Here is a 23,533-nt window from a genome sequence, read left to right as displayed (position 1 = left end):
TAATAAGAAAACGTTTTTCCGACGATGCTGGCAGCATTAATTTTGTCGTAGATCCGTGTTTTTGTACCTTCTGGAAACTGTCATGTGATGTTTACAACACATGGGACAAGCATGCGCGGAAAGAATGTGTATGGGATCATATACACCGATCAGGCATAAAATTATGACCACCTTCCTGATATGGTGCAGGTCTCCCTTGTCACCCTCAAAACAGTTCTAATTCATCAGAGAATGGACATGGGCCTTCTGAGGGTGTCCTGTGGTGTCTGGCAACAGAACGTTGTTAGTGGGGGTCTTTGGGTCCTATGGGTTGAGGGGGAGTGTCCTCTGTGGATCAGGCTTGTTCCAGTGCATCCTACAGATACTTGATCAGTTTCTATTGAATTTGGAGGCCAGGTCAACATCTAGTGCTGTTTTTCATGTTTTTGAGTTGTTCCTAAACTGTGTGTGCCTGTGTCAGGCTGCTGCCATCAAGGAGTGCCATTGCTATGGTGCCTGGTCTGGTCTAGGTGGGTGGTTCATGTCTAAGTAACATCCACACGAATGGCAGGTTCAAATGTTTCCCAGCAGAACGTTGAATTGTCACAAGATGGTCAATGTTATTCACTTTTCCTGTCAGTGGTCGTTATAGCGTTGTTGCTGATCAGTGTATAATATTAGTGTCCATGTAAATGTGGCCACTGTTAAGTATCATGCTATCTGTGGAGTTACTGTGTGTGTGTGTGTGTAGCAAGGTATGAAGTTAAAAGTCCTCTTACGGAAACCTGTAAAAGAGCGTCTGGTGTGCAAAAAACTATTTCTCATGCACCAAATAGTAGAGTGTCAGGAAAGTGACAGGACACAAACGCTGCAGAATTACCTGAAATATACAAAAGAACCAGTGCTCATACCTTCTTGTAGAGGGAGCGCAGGTCTCTGTACTGCCACATACTGCTCAGGACTTGAGAGGCTGCCTTTACCACCTTAGCTGAGTGTCTGGAGAGAGACAGAGAATAGGTGAGAGTCATTTCTCCTGGACCCCATTCATTTGGATAATGCTGCTATGTTATTCTGTCCTGTCTCGACCAGCCATACGGGATGTGTGCGGGCCACTTTGGATGGCTTTAAGAGTAAGACGACCATTGCTCTTTTCAGCGGAGAATGATTTTCCGTGTGTGAAAAAGGGAGAGTTTTCAGATGAGTTTAAAACGACCCACTCTGCCACGCTAATGGTCCCATCTCTGCTGCTCAGCTGAAAAATGACTCTAGCAGGAGTCAGTTCACAAGCACTGCCTTTCTAACAGCTTCAGAGGGATGCTCATTTCAATTTGTCTGCAGCGAAAATCCTTGTGAAAATCCTTTAGTCTGAGTTAAATCATTTCCCAGTAAAAAAAGAAGAACAGAAATTGTTTAAAAGATTCCAACATGTAGAAATGATACGAAAAGTAAACTCCTGAATTACTCACAATATATTGTAGTTGCACATGATTGAACTCATCCCCACTAAATAGCTTGCTAATCTTCACCTTTACCTTGAAAGAATATTTCAACGGTGAGTGCAAACAGCACCTTAAACAGCATCATCAAATGGTTTTTATCTGTGCCAGATTATGATTGCAGACCTTTTTCACAGCATGTCATAACAAAAACTGTAGCAATGATCGCTGCACCCTACTCAGCATAGTCATCCCATTGTGCATGATTTTCCCCTGACATGGCGTATTAGGAAACATATTCATGTTATTAATTACACTTGTGCTTTTTTTTTAACAAAGATCTCTGCCTTTGAATAAAGAAATAAATTCCAGTCAGGGTGTAAGCTCTTTAGAAAACGAAGCAACGACTCTGGGATTGTCAAATCATGTTACTGCCTGTTTGTAAGAAAGATATGTGATTTGGCGTCGATTCAAAACTGTAGGTTATAACTCAATCAGCTGATAAACAGTGGTTAACTGCTATATTATTGTGCTATAATGGCCATTTCCCCAATCAAAAAGTGTGTAATTGTGTGAATGGAGCATGCTACTGTGGGTAATGAGCATTTATCCTCAGTGTACCTATCCCAGGAAAATGAAGACGTGTGGGCTATTAGCTGATAACTACACTCCCTGTGAAATTCGCATTTATGGAGGCTTCTTCCAGCGCCTCATCTCTCTCTCTGTAATGGCGCCCTTGAGCACAGTTCCCTAAATAGACTGAGTGTCTCTTCATAACAATAAATCAATGTTTGACCTCCGTCTGATAACACTCTGGTGTCATGGCAACCCCTGACCTGCTGGTTGCCACAGCAGCTTGGTAGAACACCCTGCTTGGTCTCCCAAGAGAGTTATATTTTGCACGCACCTTGTTGTTCTACGTATTAATGGTCAGAGCACAGCAGTTAATGAATGATAGATGTGTGGTCACATAAAGGTAATGGTCACTAATGACTGTCTGTTTTGCTGTGTTCCTGACCTTTACAATATAATTTTTACTGATTGTCCTTAAGCATTAGAACAACCATTGTAAGTCATTAGAGAGCGTATTTTTGCTTTCTATCTGAGGCATATTTGACTTAAACAATCTTGGATGGCCTCCTCTTTGATCTCCTTTTTCTGAAAACAATTCGAAAGTTGAAAAATTAAAGGAAACGGACCCTTAGTTGTTCTGATTGGTCAGCTGACCATTGACCAGAGAGCTCCCATGGTTTGTCGAGTCCCAACTTCTCATGTTACTGTTGCTAAGTTAGACAAAAAGTACTAATGCGCAGACAACTTCAAAAACCTGCAATAGTAAAGTCTAAAGCTAACACGGAGATAAGGCGGCTAATATTGGCAACCGCGCTAACATTGGCAGACGTTGGAAAAATTACTAGTCTTTTCACAATTTTTCAGATTTATTTCCTCTGCTTTGTCCACACATGTTGTGCTGTTTGTTTTTCAGCTTTTTTAAAACATAAAAGTTTTCAGTGATTTTCTATAGAATGGACCTGTGCATTGCTATTGTTTGCCTAACCTAGCAAGGGTAACATAGGAAGTTGGGACTTGACCGAGGGAAGGGGCCTTCTGGTTGGTGTTCAGCTGACCAATCAGAAGACCAACAAATGGTCAAATATCCTAAAATCTGTAAAAACATTAAGCAAATATCATCACTTCATTCCGATTACAACTTGAACAACAGTGCAGGTAAATGCTCTGTGTGACAGTATAAAAATGGTACAAACTGTTCCGACATCTCATTACACTACCCTAACACTAAAGATTTCAGCTCAATCCAACTTAGGAACCATGCATTTGCTTTTCCAAGAGATGTCAAGTAGTAGGACGAGCTCTGGTCCATCTTACGTGTGCAGTTTATGCACCAGAGTCACCAGGACTATGGTAAGAAATCCACCTGCCATCCTAGATATTAAATCTTTATGACTGAATATCCTAAATAACAAATTTAACAGTTTAAATTTTTACAACACAAGTATACCATGCTGTACTTGGGAGAAATGTCTCTACTGGGAAGTACACTGGTGGCAGCTGTGGCTCATGTAGTAGAGTTGGTTATCCACTGATTGCGGGGCCCTAACTGTAAGTGTCCTTGGGCAAGACACTGGACCCAAATTGGCTCCTGATGGCAGGCCATCATGCATTACAGCTCTTGGTATGAGAGTGAGTGTGAATGAGAGCCATTGGAAAGCACTTTGCGTGTCACTAAGCTGAATAGGTACAGATGACTGACCATTTAGAATTTTCCAATGGGGTACTGACGATGCAGATATACAAAGCACGGTGACCTGAGTTTGAGGGATAGATGGAATCGATTTAGTATGTCTTGTTTCATAACCTTTAGTCAACAGTAAAATAATTTCAGTTGGAGAAAATCCATTGACTTGGTTTGTGATGGTAGAAATAACTAAATGCAAAAATCCAAAAACTGACATTAGTTCCTAATTTCAGCCGACTCACTTGTCTCCTTTGCTGCGGGCGATGCCGATGAGCTTTTCGATGCCGCCAGCATCGCGTAGAGCTTTTGCGTTCTCCATGTTCTTGGTAATGACTTCATGCAGCGCGCAGCAGATGGCAGTTACCGTATCGTCTGACATGGCCTTGCTGGGAGGGCCTGTGGTCCCGGAGGTCCCACTGCTGGTGGCGTTGTTGTTGCTGCTGCTGCTACTTCCTGGTAACCGGTGGATCAGATCTCTCATGGCATATTTACCTGATGGATGCGTGTGGAGAAAATGAGGGAAATATATAGGTTAGACTGGTTAGGCACGCAAATAATATACTTAACAGACAAGAAGTCTTTAAGCTCTAAAACTAACATTACCCCTTTTACTGTTTTTCAAAGCAAACACCCTGTACAGCGAGTGAATGGTTTGAAAAAACTCCATAAAGCTTTAGTTTGAGAGGGTAGACTGCAAATCCTCTGACGCACACACACTAATGCAGACATGCTGAGAATCCAATAAAGAGGCGACTCCTGGTATTTCGGTGAAAAGGCTGGCATATGAAAATATGAAAAAAAAAGTGACATTCAAAGAATGCGTTGTTGGAGAGATCGAAGCAACAGAGAGTGGGAGTAATTAAGAAGTACAGGAGAAGCTGTCAGATTGGAAGCTTATGAACATGGTTAGTGAGCGTGTGGAGCAGATAGAGGTACTAATATATGAAGTGAAGGAGAGCGGAGTATGTATTTCAAAGGACGAAGCCGCCTGGAATACATGTAATCTGAGCTTATTCACACAGCTAAGGTGGTCCAGTTACATGCTGGATGACAAGTTTGACAAAAGGCAAATTAATGACTGCCTTAAAATAGAATATAGTAGTTTCTTGACATATTCCACCAATCAGCCACAACATTAGAACCACTGACAGGAGAAGTAAATAACACTGACCATCTTGTGACAATTCATTCACACTTGTGACCTGGCATTCGTGTGGATGTTACTTAGACATGTACCACCCACCTAGACCAGACCAGGCACCCCCACCCCATAGCAATGACACTCCTTGATGGCAGCAGCCATCCCCAGCAGGATGCAGCCTGACACGGACACACACAAAAACGGTTTAGGAACAGCTCAAAAAAACAGCGCAAGGTGTTGACCTGGCCTCCAAATTCACTAGATCCCAAACTGATCAAGTATCTGTGGGATGATCCTCAGAGGCCCTTCAACTCAACCCATAGCACCCAAAGGCCTCCATTAACAATATTCTGTTGCCAGACACCACAGGACACCCTCAGAAGGCCCATGTCCATTCTTTGATGAGTCACAACTGTTTTGGAGGCACAAGGGAGATTTAGGAAGGTGGTCATAATGTTATGCCTGATTGGCATAAGTCTGCAGGGACATATAGGTTATCATGACTGTAGTGGGAGTTATTTCCAAGGGAGTAATCTTCACAGATACTCATAGAGGAGTTTCCCATTAGACCCAAGATACGAAGATGACTGAAAAAATAGAGATAATGGAGAGATCAGAGCAAATAGGTGGCTGGAACAGATGACAGCAGATGAATTGAACAGATGAGAGGAAAGAGGTGACTGTGCTGACTAAGGCCGTGCGTGGAGATGAATCAAACATGAGCAGTAGTCAAAGGATAAGAGACGCTATGGCCGTCATAAAACCTGTCAGTTACATCTGAATCGTCTTGAGTGCCTGATACAAAACCCACAGGTCATGCTCCAGGTAAAGAACAATCAATTTGAACGCGGGGGTGAGCGTTGAATAATGAACCATGGCTGAACTGTGATTAAGTTTTAACAATGTCTGTGACTGAATAGAAAGACAAGGATGAGCCTTTTGCCCCGCTGCGCACACACACAGACACAAAAAAAGACTGAATCAGCGTGGAATTTGTGTGTATACAACAACGAAGAGCTCCTCACCGTGACTCACATCTCAATTTTATGCAGGCTCAAATGATAAACAGGAAGTGCTACTAGAGGTGGTTAAAATCCATTGCTGCATCATCTCCAAGCCCACCATTACATCCTCTCTGGCGGCGCAGAATAGCAAGGACAAAATACTCAATTTGCAATAAAATGCTCTCGGATTTCGCCGAGCGTTTTTTTTCTTGCCGCCTCCAAACAGGTCATTTTCACAGTACTGTACAAAAACTACCAAATACTTATATAACTGCCACTTTGCACCAGCGGTCCAATCTTCTGCAGCCCATGGTGCTACTTTGAATCTATTAACACTTAGTGAAAAATAAATGCTAGAATAAAACATCCCTCATGGCACGAAGATTTGCTCCTTTACTTGTAGAATGCAGTCAGTACAGAATTGGAGGCTAGCATGCCTCTTCCCCAGTATTTTTTCCACAGTTCACAGTTTTTTTTTTCCCAATCACTGTAATATTCACGCAAATCATCTGTTCATATTGTGTAATGAAGAGTATGTGAAGAATACTTACGCACCTCTCTGGTAAGATGAACAGTTGTACAGTGGAGCTGTTAGTACTGCTGTGACTTTCGCCCCCTTACTACTTTTTATTTTTTTATTTTTTTTATTTTACATGTCTGTGTTATTGTTGGCCTTTTATTTTTATTCTCTTAGTTTATGTATTGGTCTTTGTCTTCTTGTTTCTTATTTGCTGTAATATTAATCTGAAAAATTCCATAAAGTGTTAAAAAAAATAAAAAAAAGAGTATGTGAAGAAAACAAGGAGAGACGGAAGGAAAGTTGTACACACACACACGCAATGCTTAAAAAATGTACTCACATACACCGATCAGCCACAATTAAAACCACTTACAGGAGAAGTAAATAACATTGACCATCTTGTGACAATACAATGTTCTGCTGGGAAAGTTTTGAACCTGGCCTGCAGCCATCCCCAGCAGGATGCAGCCTGACACAGACACAAAACGGTTTAGGAACAACTAAAAAAAAACATGACGAACAGTGTTGACATGGCCTCCAAATTCACTAGATCCCAAACTGATCAAGTATCTGTGGGATGATCCACAGAGGCCCCTACCCTCAACAGTCACAACTGTTTTGGAGGCACAAGGGAGACCTACACAATATTAGGAAGGTGGTTTTAATGTTATGCCTGATCGGTGTACATGTACACACACACGCACACAAAATCCACCTAAACGGAAGGAGTTTCAAGTTAATTGGCCAAGTGTTATCACAGGCCAGCAGGCTGAACACAGGTTAACTTGAGCTGCACATAAGAGGAAGACTCATTATCTGACTGACTTAAATCAGACTGACTAATTTCCCGACTGATTTATTGGCTGATGACTTGCTTCATTTAATGATCGGGGCTAATTTCTGTGTGACTGACTCAATAATTTACTGACTGACTGCATGACTTATTTACCGACTGACTAATTTACTGACTGAATGACAGATAATGTAGTCAGTGAATGACAGACTGATATAGTGAGTGAGTAATTTATCAAGCGGCTGACTGCAGGTAATAACAAAAGGAGAGTATACAGAACAGACGTGATGCATATCCGCTTAAATATCTGTCTGAATATTTTCTGATAAGCTGCCTGCAGCATACTCCTAAAATATCTTTGCATAAATGTGTGTGTGCACAGGTGAGTCCATGCATATACCCCTCACCGCCTCCGTAGCGTCATCACATTCGAGGCGCAGGGGGGAAAGTGCAGAAAACAGGGGATGATATCTACCATATCATCCCCTGAGAGGAAGAGAACAAAACTGAGTTCCTCATTATATCCAGCACTTTTAATAACAATCTTCTGATTTTGTGCTAAGAACCACGACTGAAAGCCACGCACACGCCTCACCTTGACAGTACACACATATAGCTATGCATGCGCACTAATAAACATCTCCCTTTAACGGAGACATTGCTCATTATCTGGCTTTCTGTTTGTCTGCTTCAGATTTTGGGAAGTTAGTTTAGATGTGTAAGGGTGTTTATAAGATTTTTTTTCTTATCCCAACTTCACAATGTCAATTTTAATAACTCTGGGGCAGTTTATTCTTTATTTATTTTTTATTATAGAACAAATATTAATACTCTGCATTGTGAAAAAATAACACAGATGCAACTAATCTAAAGGAAAGCCACTTTAGCCTACATCTAGACACTACGATGCCCAGAGCCTGCAAGAAGCTTGATGAATTATAGATGAACATAAACGAGCGGGAGTTGCTTCACTTTGCTAATGTCAGTATAAAATTCGACACAGTTTATAGCTTAATCTTTTGGTGCGCTCATTACCCCGCTGAAGACACAAGTTGTTAAAACGCTGGGATTTAATTACGACTAAACATATACTCTCAGAAGTCGTAGTTGACAGCTGACTAATCTGACTGTTCAGAATGAGTATTATTATCCTTCGCCATATTGCACTACATGCAACCAGAAGCCAAGCTAAGTGTCAAAGCCAGGAGCAATTATTCCCGTAACCTCACAAAGATCGTAAGAGACCACCATGCGAAGCAAAGGAATAAAAGAGCAGAGGAGCAAATGAAGATGGATTTTATTTTTTTTTTATGAGCGGGGGGCGGCTCATTCTACTTTAAAGTCTTATGGTGACACAGGCGGCACCTCCACATGCTGGAGTGCAATCTCCCCCTTTCTCTTACATCCACTTTCTCCGTCGCTGGAATGTGAGCTACACCTGGAACATGTCCTCGAGGAGAGAAACAAGCCCTGTGATGATCACTGCACAGTCTAATAAACCTGTATTACACAACTCCCCCACCTTCACCTGGGAGGCAGAGCCGGTAATGTATTCCTGCGCTTCATTCCCTCATGTGTCGCTAACTCCCGCTGAGCAGGGCGGGCTTCATCAGGGCCATAATGGTTGATTTGATTTAAAGAGATCCAATTACCCTCAACAATGGAGTGATTTGATTGTTTACTGACGGAGAAAGGAGAGTGTTATCGAAGCAAAAATTGGAGGTAATTGTCTCAGGGAGATGTGGGGAAAGATGAAACGGCTTGATTGGTTGCGGCGTCCGACTGTCTGAGAATAAGGGATGGTTAATACGCAGTTATCAGTGACTGGGTTGGGGTCCCTGAAGTGGGATGCTGTGCACTTAGTATCAAAAGCTTTTGGCTGTTCTATGTATGTAAAGCTCTTCAGGTTTGTCTGTATGCGCTGTGGGCTGAATAAAAGCCCATGATACAATGGAAGATTACTGCCGAATACAAGACAGACATTAGCCTGCAGCTCTGTTGTCTGATTTGCCAGAATGTGGTAAGTGCTGCCTTAAGAGACCTAATTGGAACACTTTTAGACAACACTACAGACACATATGCACATTAAACTTGCGGGAATTCTCAAATAATTATATTGGTGTCCATGTTTTCTGTTTAATGCACAAACTAACAGGGAGCCAGAACCAAACAGGTAAATTTTAAAGCATTCACCACTCTGTATTGTTGCACCATTGTGTGGCTAATTCAGGGACAAAAATAATCTTTCTCTGCGACCTGTCCAGGGTGTACCCCGCCTCTCACCCGATGAAAGCTGGGATAGGCTCCAGTCCCTCCCGCGGCCCTTCACAGGACAAGCATACAGAAGATGAATGAATGAAATAATCTTTCTTAAATCAGCAGTGCATCCCATCACTGACAGGGGGCGCCAGATTGAAAGCAACAGAGTATTAGGTGGGGATATATTTTTATTGAAAACTTTAAAGTGATGCTGGTGACAGCCTTTGAGATCTCAAAAGGAATATAAGATCATACACCAAGATTACATGGCCACACAGACCCTGGAGATTTTCTCAAATATCAATACAGCCATTCAAGGAGGGACACTAAAAGTAGGTATAAGAAAATACTGTATTTCAATGAGTTCTGTATAATGGGCTAATTTGGCAAGGGGGCACAAACACACGCAACCTCCAGTCAACAATTATCAACACATTTATCAAGCAGAAATACATATGTATGGCCTCCAAAGATGGCCTGATTAGCCGCCGCAATGTGAGGTGTATTCCTTTTCAAGTTGCAAATAAATAAATAAGACGCAGAGCAGAGTATAGACATGAAACGCAGCAGGCTTGAAGAGGTCAGAAATGGATGCAAATTGGAAAGTGGCATGCCGTCGCTTCCCAGTTCTTAAATAGTCTGCCTTCCCGCGTTTGGTGCTTTTCACACCAGTTATACCTCGCCCTCTTTCTGTCTTTGATGTCTGTAGGTGATGAGTTTACAGCAGAAGTAAAGCTGCAGAAGAGCGGGATAGCGGGAGAGCGGGGAGGGAAAGGCGGGGATGTTTTTTTCACCTGTGGGGAACCTGTGGCTTCGGTAAAGACGTCTCTTCACATGTGAAAACGACGCCTGCCCGGGAAGATGCATAAATGCACACACATACTGTATTTACGCACACTCTGACAGTTGCAGAGGATAGGGAATACATTTATCGTGAAGGCTGAATGAAGTTGCGCCGCGCAGCTTCTCCGTGCCGATCAGCGGGGTTCATTTTTTTTTTTTTGAATAAAAACATTGTCATTTAAAAATATGGAGCAAAACTGAACGCATCTATGAACATGAGCCAAATCCTAGAGGAACAGCTGTAAGAAAATCTCATAATCACACAACAGGACTGTCTTCCCCCCTCTCCTCTCTATTTCTCTTTATTGTTCTCTCTTTCTACTTCTCTATCTGTCGTGCTCCCAGTCTGGCACAGTGGAGCATAGGACGAAGAATGCCAGGGAGAACAAAGTGTGCTGATAAAAGACATGCCAGACCCTCACACACACATACACACACGAGAGAGAGATGCATCCCGAAGGCGACAGAGAAATTTCATAAAGTACTGCTGCATCAGGGATGGAGATGTGTGTGTCAACGTCGTGTGAGTCAGTGGACACTGTCTCTCAGCCTACTAGGCTTGCAAACTTGTTAATGCTTATCATTGTGCAGTCTGTTGACAGCAAAGATGCCAAAATATGTAAAAACTGGCGTGGGTGTGAGAAACATTAAATGGACATTCTCTGGTGTTCTAAAAATACTTGGCTCGGCTCGAAAATGCACAACGATGGAGAGAAGCATGGTAATGTAATTATTTTGCCCCCTGCTAAGTGGACAACTCGCACAACTCACTACAATGTGAGTTTGTGTGTGAGAATAACATGGTTAGATCAAAGGCTTGAAACCGGTGGGTTTTCTACACCTTACCATTTGCATATCGCAGTGGCTGACCCCAAACGAACACACACTCTGACGCACAAGCACACACACACACTTGCAATCGTGCAATTAGTGACATCCCTGTGGCGCACTACTTTGGTTTCCACAGTAACACTCCCCAGCACTGACGTCATCAAGGCGAGACACAAAGAGCGAGAGGCTGCAGGAGAGGGGAGGTGAGGCTTTGCGAGTGCACGCCTGAAAACGACACGGAAGGGAGATGGAGAGGGAGGAGACGGGCAAACGAGGGGAGGAGAAGGAGGGAGGGGGAAGGAGGAGTAACAATGCTGCTGATTTAGAAAAAAGGGGGGTGTAATATTCATGTTGAAGACTGGAAGGTGGGCACGACAGCGTACAAAGCGAAATGAATAGAGGAGGGTGGGAGGGGAGGCCAATAAGAGGCGCGGCGTGGCAAGAGAAGAAAGAAACAGGAACAGAAGTGGTGGAAGATGGAGAAAAACGAGTGATCATCATCAATTTTTTAATATTTTGATTCTCACAAAATAAAGTCCTCATTATTCATCATTTCAGAGATACACATGTGCCAAATTTGTTACTGCAATCAGAAGGTAAGTCTGGCAACCAGTAAGCAATCAGAAAAAAAAAAAGTGCAATCAGTATTCTGAAGGTGTTTTTTTAGTCGATGTGATTCAAACTGAAAAAAAAAAATGAGGAAAATCTTCAGCTTTCGCACAAGAGAACGTCCTGATTAAACTGGGGCGTGCACTGCAACAAGCACATGAAAGAAGTGGTCTTGAGCCACTTGCAAGTGGAGCGCTTTGTTTGATGTTGGAGGTCAGTTATTGTAGTCCAGATGCGGGAAGATAGTTAATCTGGTGTTTAGAGGCTGATCTTTTACTGTCTTCGCCTCAAGCTAAAGCAGTTTCCTCTTGCATGCACATTATGCGCAAATCATGAATAAACGCTATTAGCAATGCTAAAATGGTTTTAAAGTAACACATATCAATATGCTTTTATTAAATCAACAGTTAATTTATTTGAAAAGCAAAAGGTTTGACGTCCAACTGCACTTATGAGCGACACATTTATTTGAATCCTAATTACAAAACATCATATTAGGAATTTGTGTTTGGAATTAAATTGACTTAACCCCTTACGACAGGCTCCAGATGCTCAATTAAATTTAGCAGTTGGAGCAAGTCACTTTGTACAAAAATAAAAACACATTAATTCATTTAAATGTCGTAAATTAATACGGATTTTTGAATTAATCGCCTTTTTCAATAAACACTAACCTTGGCTCAAATTCGGTTGTGATGTGTGTGTAAAAGGCTGCTGTGTTTAGAAAAAAAAAAACAGTACAGTGTCATTTGGCATTCGAGTGCTGTTCCCAATTCATGTGTGTCAAATTACCATGTGTAAGTAAATGGGGAAGAATTGTGCTGACAGACAGTGTAGCGGTGAATGGGACTCGTTTATTGCTACACAGCCGTACAGTGCATTATGCAAATCAAAAACTATGAAGGAGGTGAAATCAGGAGAGAGACAAATAAAAAATTGACAGATGAGAAGAATGATTCTGGGCGACATCAATATGCCACTAAATCACATTACAGAGGGATTGGAATATAAGCATACATATGCGGTTAGGACTTAGCTGTCACTGCGCCTGCTTCTATTTCATCTTCCGAGACTCCTCGTAGCCTGACTTGGCCTCTTTCTGCTTTTTCTCCTTTATCCTTCTGCAGCCTCTCTTGCTCCTTCCTCCTTGCTTGTCTCGCTGCTATCCAATCATACAGTGCTTTCCAGAGATCTGACACTGAGGTTATTGTGTGCGAAAGATGATTCTCATCTTCGCCTCACTCTGCTGAGCTCTCATGCAAACTACCATTCCCCCACGGTGGTGCTGCCAAACTCACCGGCACTAACAGCTTATGACACGCTATCGCACGAGTCTTTAAGAGACAAAGATTTGTTTTTCGCTTTCCAGAAAGAGGTGATCTTCTCCGGATTGGTCATGCAAAATCATATCATGATTAGATGGAACTCTGGTCTTACAAAGACACACAAACTGCTCCGTGAAATCGCTTTGGGTCCAACTGTTGTTTTGCAGAAGTGCACGGTGTAAAGACAGAGGTGTTCGAATTAGAGGTTAGAGTCACTGTGCTGAATACAGCTTGTGAACAAGGGCCAAATAGGGCTCGTCTCGCAGGAGTGCCTGGCCCCTGCCTCTTTTCTGTCGACACGTATCAACTCACACCTTGCCAAGAGCAAAGGCTGAACCCTGAGTGATCCTGCTCACTCTTCTCCTCCTCTCTCCAATTTTCTCTCTGCATTTGAGATACTTTCTGTCTTTCTGTGTTGTGAGTGCCGCTGACTCCGACTCTCGCCAAAAGTGGCAGATTTGTGAACTGGTAATAACAGCTTTTACGTGACTTTTTAAATGTTAGCTAGCTAGAGTCATATTGACATCATTGTCTTATTAGACACACCATATGTCGAAAGAAAAGTCAATATTGAACAAATGAAACCACGAGAAGGCTTCTGTTACACAAGACAGCCTCACGGAGAATTAACTAACAGCACTGCATCTCATTAGCCAGTCTGCAGAGCACAGCAATGCCGGATTATATACAATCCCTTGTAAGACTATAAACTTAAAGACGAATCAACAGAGTGACTGGTATAGACGCTTAAACAAAGATTAACAATGAAAGAAGAATTCAGTGCAAACCAAGCATGGAATTGTTTCTCGATTTCAGAAACCTGCACAAGCCCTTATCCTGGTTTGTCAAAACCAGGAAGAAAACATGAACTCTGGATAGTGTTGCATGCATACCGTACATCTAACCCTGGTTCCTGACTAATGCAGTCTACCTGCATAAACGTGGCTGCAGCCAAGTGACTTAGCTCAGCTCAGACTTAGTGACAAGCGTCTAACAAGTGTAAATTTTCTTGTTAAACTTCTAACATGACGTCCTCTTTAAGACTGCAAGAAACAGCCACATATTGTGAGCAGGTTAGATCACGGTGGAAACATGAAAGCGGTGGATCTGATTTGGTAGCACACATGCTTTGTCACCGTTTGTTTTTTCCACTACAGAAGATGTGCAACCCTTGTTCCCACAGCGTGACACTTTAAATCCAGATAAGCTGCTTTGTCAGCGTGTGTATACGTATATCCCCAGGAGTTTTCATTCATCATTGACAGTTTTGTGCTGTAAACAACGGAAGCATCATCGGTAACTGGGACAATTACAGTATCATTGTAAGCATATATGAATGACCAGATGTCTCTCTCCTCTGTGTAAACACCATTATCCTAATATGTTTTCTTGCCCAGATTTAGATATTTTTAAGATAATCTGAACATCTCTTACGGTACCAGCCACTGCTGTTATGGGAGAATGTGGATATGCAATGCTCCTATGCTTTTCTTTATCTCCATTATATTGTGTATATCTTAATGTGTCTCCATCAGCCAGACTTTTTCCTATTGACTCTCAGTGGGAGAGCAAATCATGCACAGGACTTAATCTTTGTTGTTATGCTAGTGAATAAGTCAAGCGTATGTTAAAATGAAAATGCCAAATAAATTAGAATTTATTTCCCCTGCGAGTTTGCAAATAATTATATTATTCAACCAGCCTGTGTTTCGCCTTCGCCTCTATGAAGTGCAAAATACATCACAATGTCGGTCTCTCTCACTGGGACTCTCTGTGTCTCTCTGCTTTAAGAAGCTAATGGCCATAAAAGTCTAAAAGTTAAAATGGACCTATTTGAGAACAGAGGCCACTTTAATGATTTGCAGAGAAAAAGCAGACACTGTCCTCATAATTACACTTCTCAAAGTTTAACTGGATGAACTAATAAAATCCCGTCAGCATGTGAGTGGCTTATGCTTTTTTTTTTGTTTTTTTGTTTTTTTGTTCACTCTTCACTAAGTTTATCCAAACTTTTATTTTGATTGGATGAAATACCTCGGGCAAACCATTAATATTATACACTGTCCAGATGATAAATCGATTATTTTGCTTCCATATTTAGTGAGTCGTTAGTTTTCTTGTTGCACATTGTAGATTTGGAAGGCAAGCACAGTAATAGCTTCTTTAAGATAGAGTTTACCCATATATTTATACTGGTTTACAATCTAAATATACTTTATCAAGAGCATAAAGTTGTTAAGCCGACACTTTCTTACGACTGCTGTCAGGTATTGGACAACTTAAAGTGGAAATCTACAAAGAAAAACATGGCATACAAAGTTCCTTGCAAGGACGAATGACACAAATTAAAGTAGCTGCAAGGATTTCAAACCACTTAACTTTTTTTTTCAGGTGAACTGAAGAAAAACAACTACAATAAAAACACTTTAAACCGAAGTCATTCAAATTCATGTGCCTCCGTGCGAAAGCTTGGAGGCTTGAATTATTCTGTAATCTCCGGCCAGACCATCGCAGCAGGGGGTGTGTTGAGCTCTGCCGGCGGCATTCCTTGTTGTTCTTACAACACTCCGCAAAAAAAAAAAAAAAAAGAGACGCTCCACAAGACCCTTGCCTGAAACGGAGGGTAACAGGGTTGCTATAGAAACCACAGTTCCCACTGGGATGTCAGGATTATCAGAGATGCTAGCGATAGAAGGAATTGATGCCACACATGTGTACACACTTGCATACAGTCCAGTCATATACATATCCATGTGTGGGGTTTGTTTATGTAGATACAGCAACAGAGAAAAAAATATGCCCAACCCCAATACACACATAAGGACAGGTGATATATAAGAGTGTTAAAATGTCAGGTTAACCCTAGTCCCTAGATGTGTTGATGCTACCAGACTGACTGAGGCTCACTCATTACTTTTCAAAGCCCAACGCAAGCGTTTGATCTGCTAGTCTCTTTTTCTACAGTATCTCTCTCCTACTCTCCGGCTTTCTTCAGCTGTTCAGCTCACACTGATTTCCAATAGACAATAATTCACTTGCAGCACCAAAGGATATACACCGATCAGCCACAACATTATGTCCTAATATTGTGTAGGTCTCCCTTGCGCCTCCAAAACAGTTGTGACTCATCAGAGAATGGACATTGGTCTTTTGAGGGTGTCCTGTGGTGCCTGGTAACAGGGTGTTGTTAGTGGGGGGCCTATGGGTTGAGGGTAGGGGCCTCTGAGGATCATCCCACAGATACTTGATCAGTTTGGGATCTAGGGAATTTGTTGTTCCTAAACCGTTTTTGTGAGTGTGCCTGTGTCAGGCTGCATCCTCCTGGGGATGGCTGCTGACATGAAGGAGTGTCATTGCTTTGGGGTGGGGGTGCCTGGTCTGGCCTGGTCTAGGTGAGTGGTACATGTCTAAGTAACATCCCCATGAATCAGGTCCAAAAGCTTCCCAGCAGAACACTGAATAGTCACAAGGTGGTCAATGACGTTTACTTCTCCTGTCAGTGGTTTTAATGTTGTGGCTGATCAATGTATGTTTGCTTGAGATCCACAGAAGCCTTCAGCTCATTATATAGACTTGACCCTGTGATTGCTAATTAACTGCCTCAATCAATATAATTATTTGGGCCAAAATCACATTGAAGACCAGAAGTTCACCACCTTGCTAACACGGAAGAGGTGATCACAATAGAGACTGCAACTGAGCATTACAGTGCAGGTGTCAAAAAATTCATATGACTTCAGCTCGGACGTGAGAAGATGTCGTGTCCGACGCACTCACCGATGAGCTCCTTGTTCCTGATGTCGAGGGCCATATTTCGGAGAGCAGTGGCAACGGCGCACACCACTTTGTCGTTGTCTATCCTCAGCAGCTCCACCAGGATCGGAAGGCCCTTCTCTTTACGGACAGCGGCTCGAATGTACACTGACCACTGACAGGGAGAAAGTGGGAAAGAAAGGGAAGTTTTTACCATCAAGGAGTCACACTGAGGGAGGGGTAAACTTATTCAAGCTCCGACACTTCAAAAGCAGCCATAGTGTGCACAATAAGAGCATTATGGCAGCTTTATGAGACAATCTGCATATGAATTGTTTAGAGTTCAACTTATCATCATACCACTGCGATCATATGAGTGCACTGAGTGACTGGTTATTTGCGATTCATACGTTTTCTCTGAAGAGGCTGCGGTAGGAAAAGGTAAAAGAAGCAAACAGAGCTCAGCATTTGAGGTCGAATGGAAGATGTGATACTCAGGGGCAATGTGAGACCGGCGCAGGCATTAGCCTGACTCACGGGTGATATACTGGGAAAGAGAGAGTATTATATGAGCCTAAGAGACGAGTTTTTGGAGCTTGGAGACCACTCTGTCCTCCCTCAATAACTATCAAGGTCCGCTAAAATGGACCACTCGACCCTGAGCAGCTCAAATGATGAGGTCTTATGGGTAAGATATCGCAAAAGACTGGAGAGGTGCTAAACAGCAACAAAAAATGAAGGCGAGAACTTGAAGGTTTTCAGCAAAATCAATAAATGATTGTTCCTGGGTGTGTAAAGATTAAAACGGTTCTGCTTATGTTAAAGACCATAATGAGCCAAAAAGGTTCACATCACTTAAGGAAATAACTCACCATTGGAATGAAAGGATTGTTGGTCAAGTTTTAATTCTGGGTTTAGACTACAGGCACTTTAAAATCCTACCTGATTTTTAAATCATCCTGCATCACACACACTCAAGGAGAAACTTCACAGATATTTTTCCATCTGATCTCAAACTTACAAGCACATCATGGTTTGCAAATAATAACACAACACACACTAACATTAACATTATCATGCCAGATCAGGGAGCATTGAATGGTCTTCCTCTTGAGATCTCAAGTTGAAGTGGATGTGAACAAAACAGAGACTGGAGGTCAATGACTTTCTGTGAATCTATCTAAGGTAACTCCAAGGTTATACCCTCATAATTTCCGCTTTTAACCCTTTTAAAGACGTCCCTTAAGGCTAAAGCTGCCCCCACCAGTGCTCTCCAATATGAACACATGACTCATCCATTATTGCCATGTAGGTGCTTCCATCAGTCGGTGCTGCTGTACACTGGCTCCATACTCCCTGGTGTGTTCAAGTTTGGAACCTTTACATTATTACAGTAATTGCATTGCCACTGTGCAGTATTATATTCTCCAGAACACATAAAGACATGGAGTTCAGCTCAAAATATTTTCAAAGTCAGCAGGATGCTGCGGCGAGCAAATAGAACGCTATTTCAGCTGATTGTATCTTGAGTTGGGTGTTGTTCTGTGTGCTTCACTGGAACTAAATAAGCCACTGAATTTTAATGAAGAACACACACCACCTGCCCCAGTGTCCTTGTTCGCACTTAACTCCTTTGTAACATTTGAACTTTTGAAAGTACATTTATCATCCAGGAAGGCTGCCCTAATCTTCTTATCACATAACCGTTGAATAAGAAGAAGATAAAACCAGCATTATGTACTGGACTACATCCACTTTTGGGATTGGATTGAATCTATTAAGGACCAATTGATTCTTTTAACTGGCTGGATGTGGAGTACAGTATATCCTGTCTTCAGGCACACATAATAACACCCTTACTGGGACACATTCATGTACAGACTTCAGTTTGTCCTGCACCTGTAAAGGTTCTTAGTCATTCAGGTCATAGTATATCCAAAAAAGAACTGAAACAAGGGCAACTGGACTTGTAGAGTTTCTTAAGGACGTTCAATGATATCTTCAAGAAGCTCTACAAGATAGTTTGTCCTACATGTTAAAGGGAAACTACCTTTTTTACAACCTGGACCTTATTTCTGGCATAAAATACAATCATTTACTCACCCATATAACTTTGGAGTCATTCGGACGATATTTACATCAGCGTATGTCCATATAGTGGGAGTGACTGGGGCACCGAAACGCAGCCTCTAAACAACGCATTATTTGCCGCAAAACTCCTTAATTTCACCAATATTTTGTTATGATACGCTAGTGCTATTCCCCGTTGAGTCTGGAGTTACCTGTTATCATCATTTGGGGTCTGTAGATGACACCAAAGTTATATGCAGCAGTAAATGATGGTATTTTATGCCAGAAATAAGGTCCAGGTTGTAAAAACGGTAGTTCCCCTTTAAGGACAATGCCTGATCAGGTGTCTATCATCAGGACTTGGACTAAATGGAGCACACCTGACACACAACTCTTTTACCATGGCCACTTGCCACAAAAATAAAAGTGAAGACAAAAGATTTATATTTTCAAAATCTAAAGCTTCACAGGTCATAAGTGGGTTTTCCTTGCAGCACCCGAGGGTTTGACTAATACCTAGAAAAATCAATGCTGTCACCTAGAGTTCTAATGCAATGAAAGCACTGCTCGCGACTTCATTAAAGAGGATGAACCTTACATTCCTCTCAGGAGAATCTTCTAGTCCTCTCAGCTAATAAAACCCTTTGAGCCAGTAAGCTAACGTTATGCCTGTATATGAGTCAAAGCCAATGACTGCATACGGTTTAACAGTGAATATAATTTAACAGAGAGTTACAACAAGACTAGCTGGCCATGTAACTGTCTCCAAATCAATGTTAAGATCATTATGAATGGGTTGTTTATGAAATACAAAGTCCAGATTGTGCACACTAAGCATAACCTACATCTCGCAGTTCAGCGTTCAGAGGATGAAGCACTGAAGGACCGAATGTTAGCTTGTTAACGCGTCGCAATAAATTGTAAACGGAGGCTTTGACTCAGTCCCAGTTGCTAAGGTTACCCACTTTAGATGCAGACTGAGCCAGAGCATTAATTTAGAACTGTGAACAGACAGCTTCACTGGAAGTACTTAGTAGGTGTCCTTTATCTGGAGTTAATGGACACCCTGCAGCCAATCAGAAGTGAGTATCCAGATGGTATAAATAAACCGAATAACAGTTTTATCTGTGGCTTTTGTGCACAAGTAATGTGTGTACACTGTGTGTCCCTGCATTCACTTCACAGCGCATTTACACTTCTATCCTCCTGGACGTCTACAATTTTTTGATTGCGATAGTTACAAAGTTTCAAATAAAATATGAAAAGGCAAACAGGTGGGAAGCATCTTAAACCTAGCTATTACCTTCCAGCTGCCTGCAGCTAGGTTCTGCAGAGCCCCAGCAGCCCCCTCCAGGGTGTCGGGATTTGAGCATTCAGACAGCAGGGTGAGGTAGGGCTTGACGATAGTCGGGTGCCACAGCATCTGAACCCCTTTGGGGGGCTCCGCCGTGTCTGGAAAGGGTCCCACGCCATCCCACTGTGAAGGAAGAGAGAGATTCTTTGATGTTAACAAAATTCACAAAGAAATAGTTGAATGAAAACTGCAAGCTGTTTTCTTTCTTTCTGGCATTCACATAACTTTGTACTTTGCTTTGTACTTTCTGTACGTGTGTACATCACTGCAGCGAGGTGAGAGGTCGAACCACTAGAGACCACTACCACCTATCAACAGAAACTGTGTCTGAATGAACCTGCAACATTCATGAAAGACAGAAATCTGTGGATGTGTGTTTAAGTGCACATTTCATGTCAGAATGACAGAACAAGCTAAAGCACATCCCCACCCAGTTCACTGTGACCTATTAAAAAAGTCAAAGAGACACTAAGCAAATCATTTTCCGTCAACCTGTTGCGCAGGATAGAATACTGATGGAGGGGAGAGTTGGAAAAGGGCAAAAGAAAGAAAAGTGATGCATGTGAAAAGACAGAGAGAGAGACTATATCGGTTTTCACACATGCCCTATAGCCTGGAACCGACTGAAGCAGGAAATGTATGTGAGAACTTAAATAACTAAACCAGGCCGAATGGACATTAAAGAGTTTACAGTGCCTGCTCCTTAGCAAGGTGTCTATGCAATAGAGCTGAACATTCACAGCAAGTAATTTGATATTTCTATAATTCAACTGTGATAAACACAACACTGCAATTTCCAGAGCATACATTTTTTTTTTTTTTTTACCATGTATTACTGCCTGCAAGCTGTGCCCAGGTATCACTCCATGCTTAAAACAGACATCTCCAGCAGCGAGAACTTGTCTGACACGTACAATCTCCCGCTGTGTACTACATGTGCAAAAGGGCAACTCCTGGCAATGTCAGGACCTAATTCTCTGGACACTGCAAGACAGTTTACGTGAGAACGTTTCACTCCTCCTTCTACTGCTTTGATCAATAAATCTAAAGCCGCACACTTCTCTTTCACTTTGCCTCCACCCTTTTCCACTACAATGAAGTCTCTTGGTGTTTGAACCCTTTTGTTGAGTGACATGCCCACACCTCTTTTATAAATCCTCTACTGTCTCTCTTTCTATGCCGATCTATTTATATTTCCTTCCTCTCCTGCTCGTCTCTCCCGTTGATTCTTTTTCTTCGCTCTCTCCGTTTCTCTCTCTCTCTCTCTTTCTTCCTTACCTAGGTCCCCCTTCGTCTATTTTCTATTTCTATTTCCATCCTTCTCTCTCCGGTTCTTGGTTTTTCCTCTCCCCATCGACCTTCTCGGTTTTGCTCTGCTGCTTCGCCTCCTCCCCTTGTCTCAAGGTAAACTAGGCTAGCATGCGTCTTCAGAGAGGTGCTGTTGAGTTTGTGTGTGTGTTTGTGAGACTGAATGTGTGTGTGCGCATGTTATTAAATCTATACATAGATTCTCTGATCATGAAAATCAAAGGCATTTTATTGTTTGAATTGTGCAGAGACACTACAGCAAGAAGCATCAACTCAGCCCAGAGACATTCTACATACTAAATATGGATGTATGATGTTAGTGCTATTAAATAAACACATTTGCCTCAGATGCAACCTAAGTTATATGGTCAGACAGCTGGATACCAAGGGGAAACATTAGATATCGCAACAATATGAAATGTTACAGATTACATTTTTAACTGCAGCTGTATTATTTGCTCAAACAGATTTCATGAAGATGCTGAACTGATCTAGCAAAGCCATATTGGATAGAATCTCCATGATAGCAAGGTGATGTACGAGTATGTGCTCCAGTAGTCTTTCAGGGATGTTTAGGTCCAGGTCATGCTCCCACAGTACTTCCTGGCCTTGCTATCTTAACCTCTAATAAATGATTCACGAGACTACACTCCAGTTTAACTGCCTGTGTCTCTCCATATGTCTTTCTTCTTCTCCTCTTGCCTGATTCATATCATTTATATGTCTCTCTCTGAACCAGTCATTTGGCTTCTCATTTTTAGCCTCTCCGTACCTACTACCCCCTCACTCTCATTTCTGTGTATACTCAAGGCCAGGGTCCCAGGATGGACGGACCTAAAACATGTGTCTACACAATCGCAGGGACAAATACTGGCAGTATAGCCAGTGGATTATAAGTTTTCAGGGGGTTAAAAAGTTTCAGTTATATAAAAACTGATGAAAAAAAAAATGGCTTGAGCTAATACATTATAAAAGAAGCCAACGCTTTTTCACTCAGCTTGTAGAGTACTCTGTGATCTGTGATATTCATCCCTGTTTTCCATTATTTACCACACAACCCTGTTGAAATCAAGGCTGCCTCAATCACTCACACTGAATTTGTGCGTCATCAAAGTGGACGAGCATTCTTGTATGTTTTGTACACATCTGTTTATACACATATACAGTATATACACCTACATACAGCGTGTATGCATAACGACTGTATCTTTGAGCATCCATACAAGGCAGTAGGGGTCACTTATTATTTAGAGAGTAACAGTGACATGAGTCATACGTCACGGTCTTTGCAATGATCCAATCTCCTGTTGAATCCTGGATGTATTAAGAAGAACTGGATACTGGATTAGAGGTGGATCACAGGAAGAAGGTTCTGGGTTCAAATCCACCTTTTCCCCCCATAAAGTTTTCTGAATCTGAATCTGAATTGGTGATTCTAAATTGGTGAAGTGAAGTGTGAAGTGTGAAGTGTGAATGGTTGTCTGTCTCTCTGCGTTAGCCCTGTGATAGACTGGCGACGTGTCCAGGGTGTACCCCGCCTCTCGGCCAATAACAGTTGGGATAGGCTCCCCCTCAAGAGGACAAGCAGTTACAGAAAATGAATGACTGACACTGGATTACTAGATGCTGCCTAAATCATTCAAATGAATGCTTTCATTGAGTGTGTTTCAATGCATACATGGATGGATGGACGTGTGAGCAAGTGATTCTGTTCATTTGTTGTGAAATTCGACTTATTTATTCATCTGTATATACTATCTGAGGGTGTTCCGGTAGTGCGCCAGCATTTTGTTGCATATACTGCATTGCACAGGGACAATAAAGACTCTTATCTTATCATGCTTCTGCAATTTCAATCCCATGGAGAATGTGCCTCAGCATCTGTCTCAGTTTTCAGACTGAGGACAGGAAGTTGGACGGCCGAACCAGCTCCATGCACACATGCATGGGTTTCAATAAAATAATCATTGTTTAGATTTTATCAATGCCATGCTGGGCCAAATGAATCAGTGGGGAAAAAGGAGATTTATTCTGTGTATTCATCAAGTGAT

The 23,533-nt window shown here is 42.0% G+C and overlaps 1 protein-coding gene across 1 annotated transcript in view; it reads right to left on the bottom strand.

The window, feature by feature from the left end:
• Positions 1-23,533, bottom strand: part of ctnnd2a (catenin (cadherin-associated protein), delta 2a) — a gene marked incomplete at its 5' end in the record, with an annotated part of 166,900 nt that overhangs the window by 17,595 nt on the left and 125,772 nt on the right. The window contains 4 exon segments of the mRNA XM_084566628.1: positions 891-975; positions 3,915-4,164; positions 16,775-16,925; positions 20,124-20,297. Coding sequence (XP_084422754.1) covers positions 891-975; positions 3,915-4,164; positions 16,775-16,925; positions 20,124-20,297 — 660 coding nt within the window.

The sequence above is a fragment of the Chelon labrosus genome (genome assembly GCF_963514085.1).
Source record: "Chelon labrosus genome assembly, chromosome: 18".
NCBI classification, from domain to species: domain Eukaryota; kingdom Metazoa; phylum Chordata; class Actinopteri; order Mugiliformes; family Mugilidae; genus Chelon; species Chelon labrosus.
This window is presented reverse-complemented; position numbering and strand designations above follow the sequence as displayed.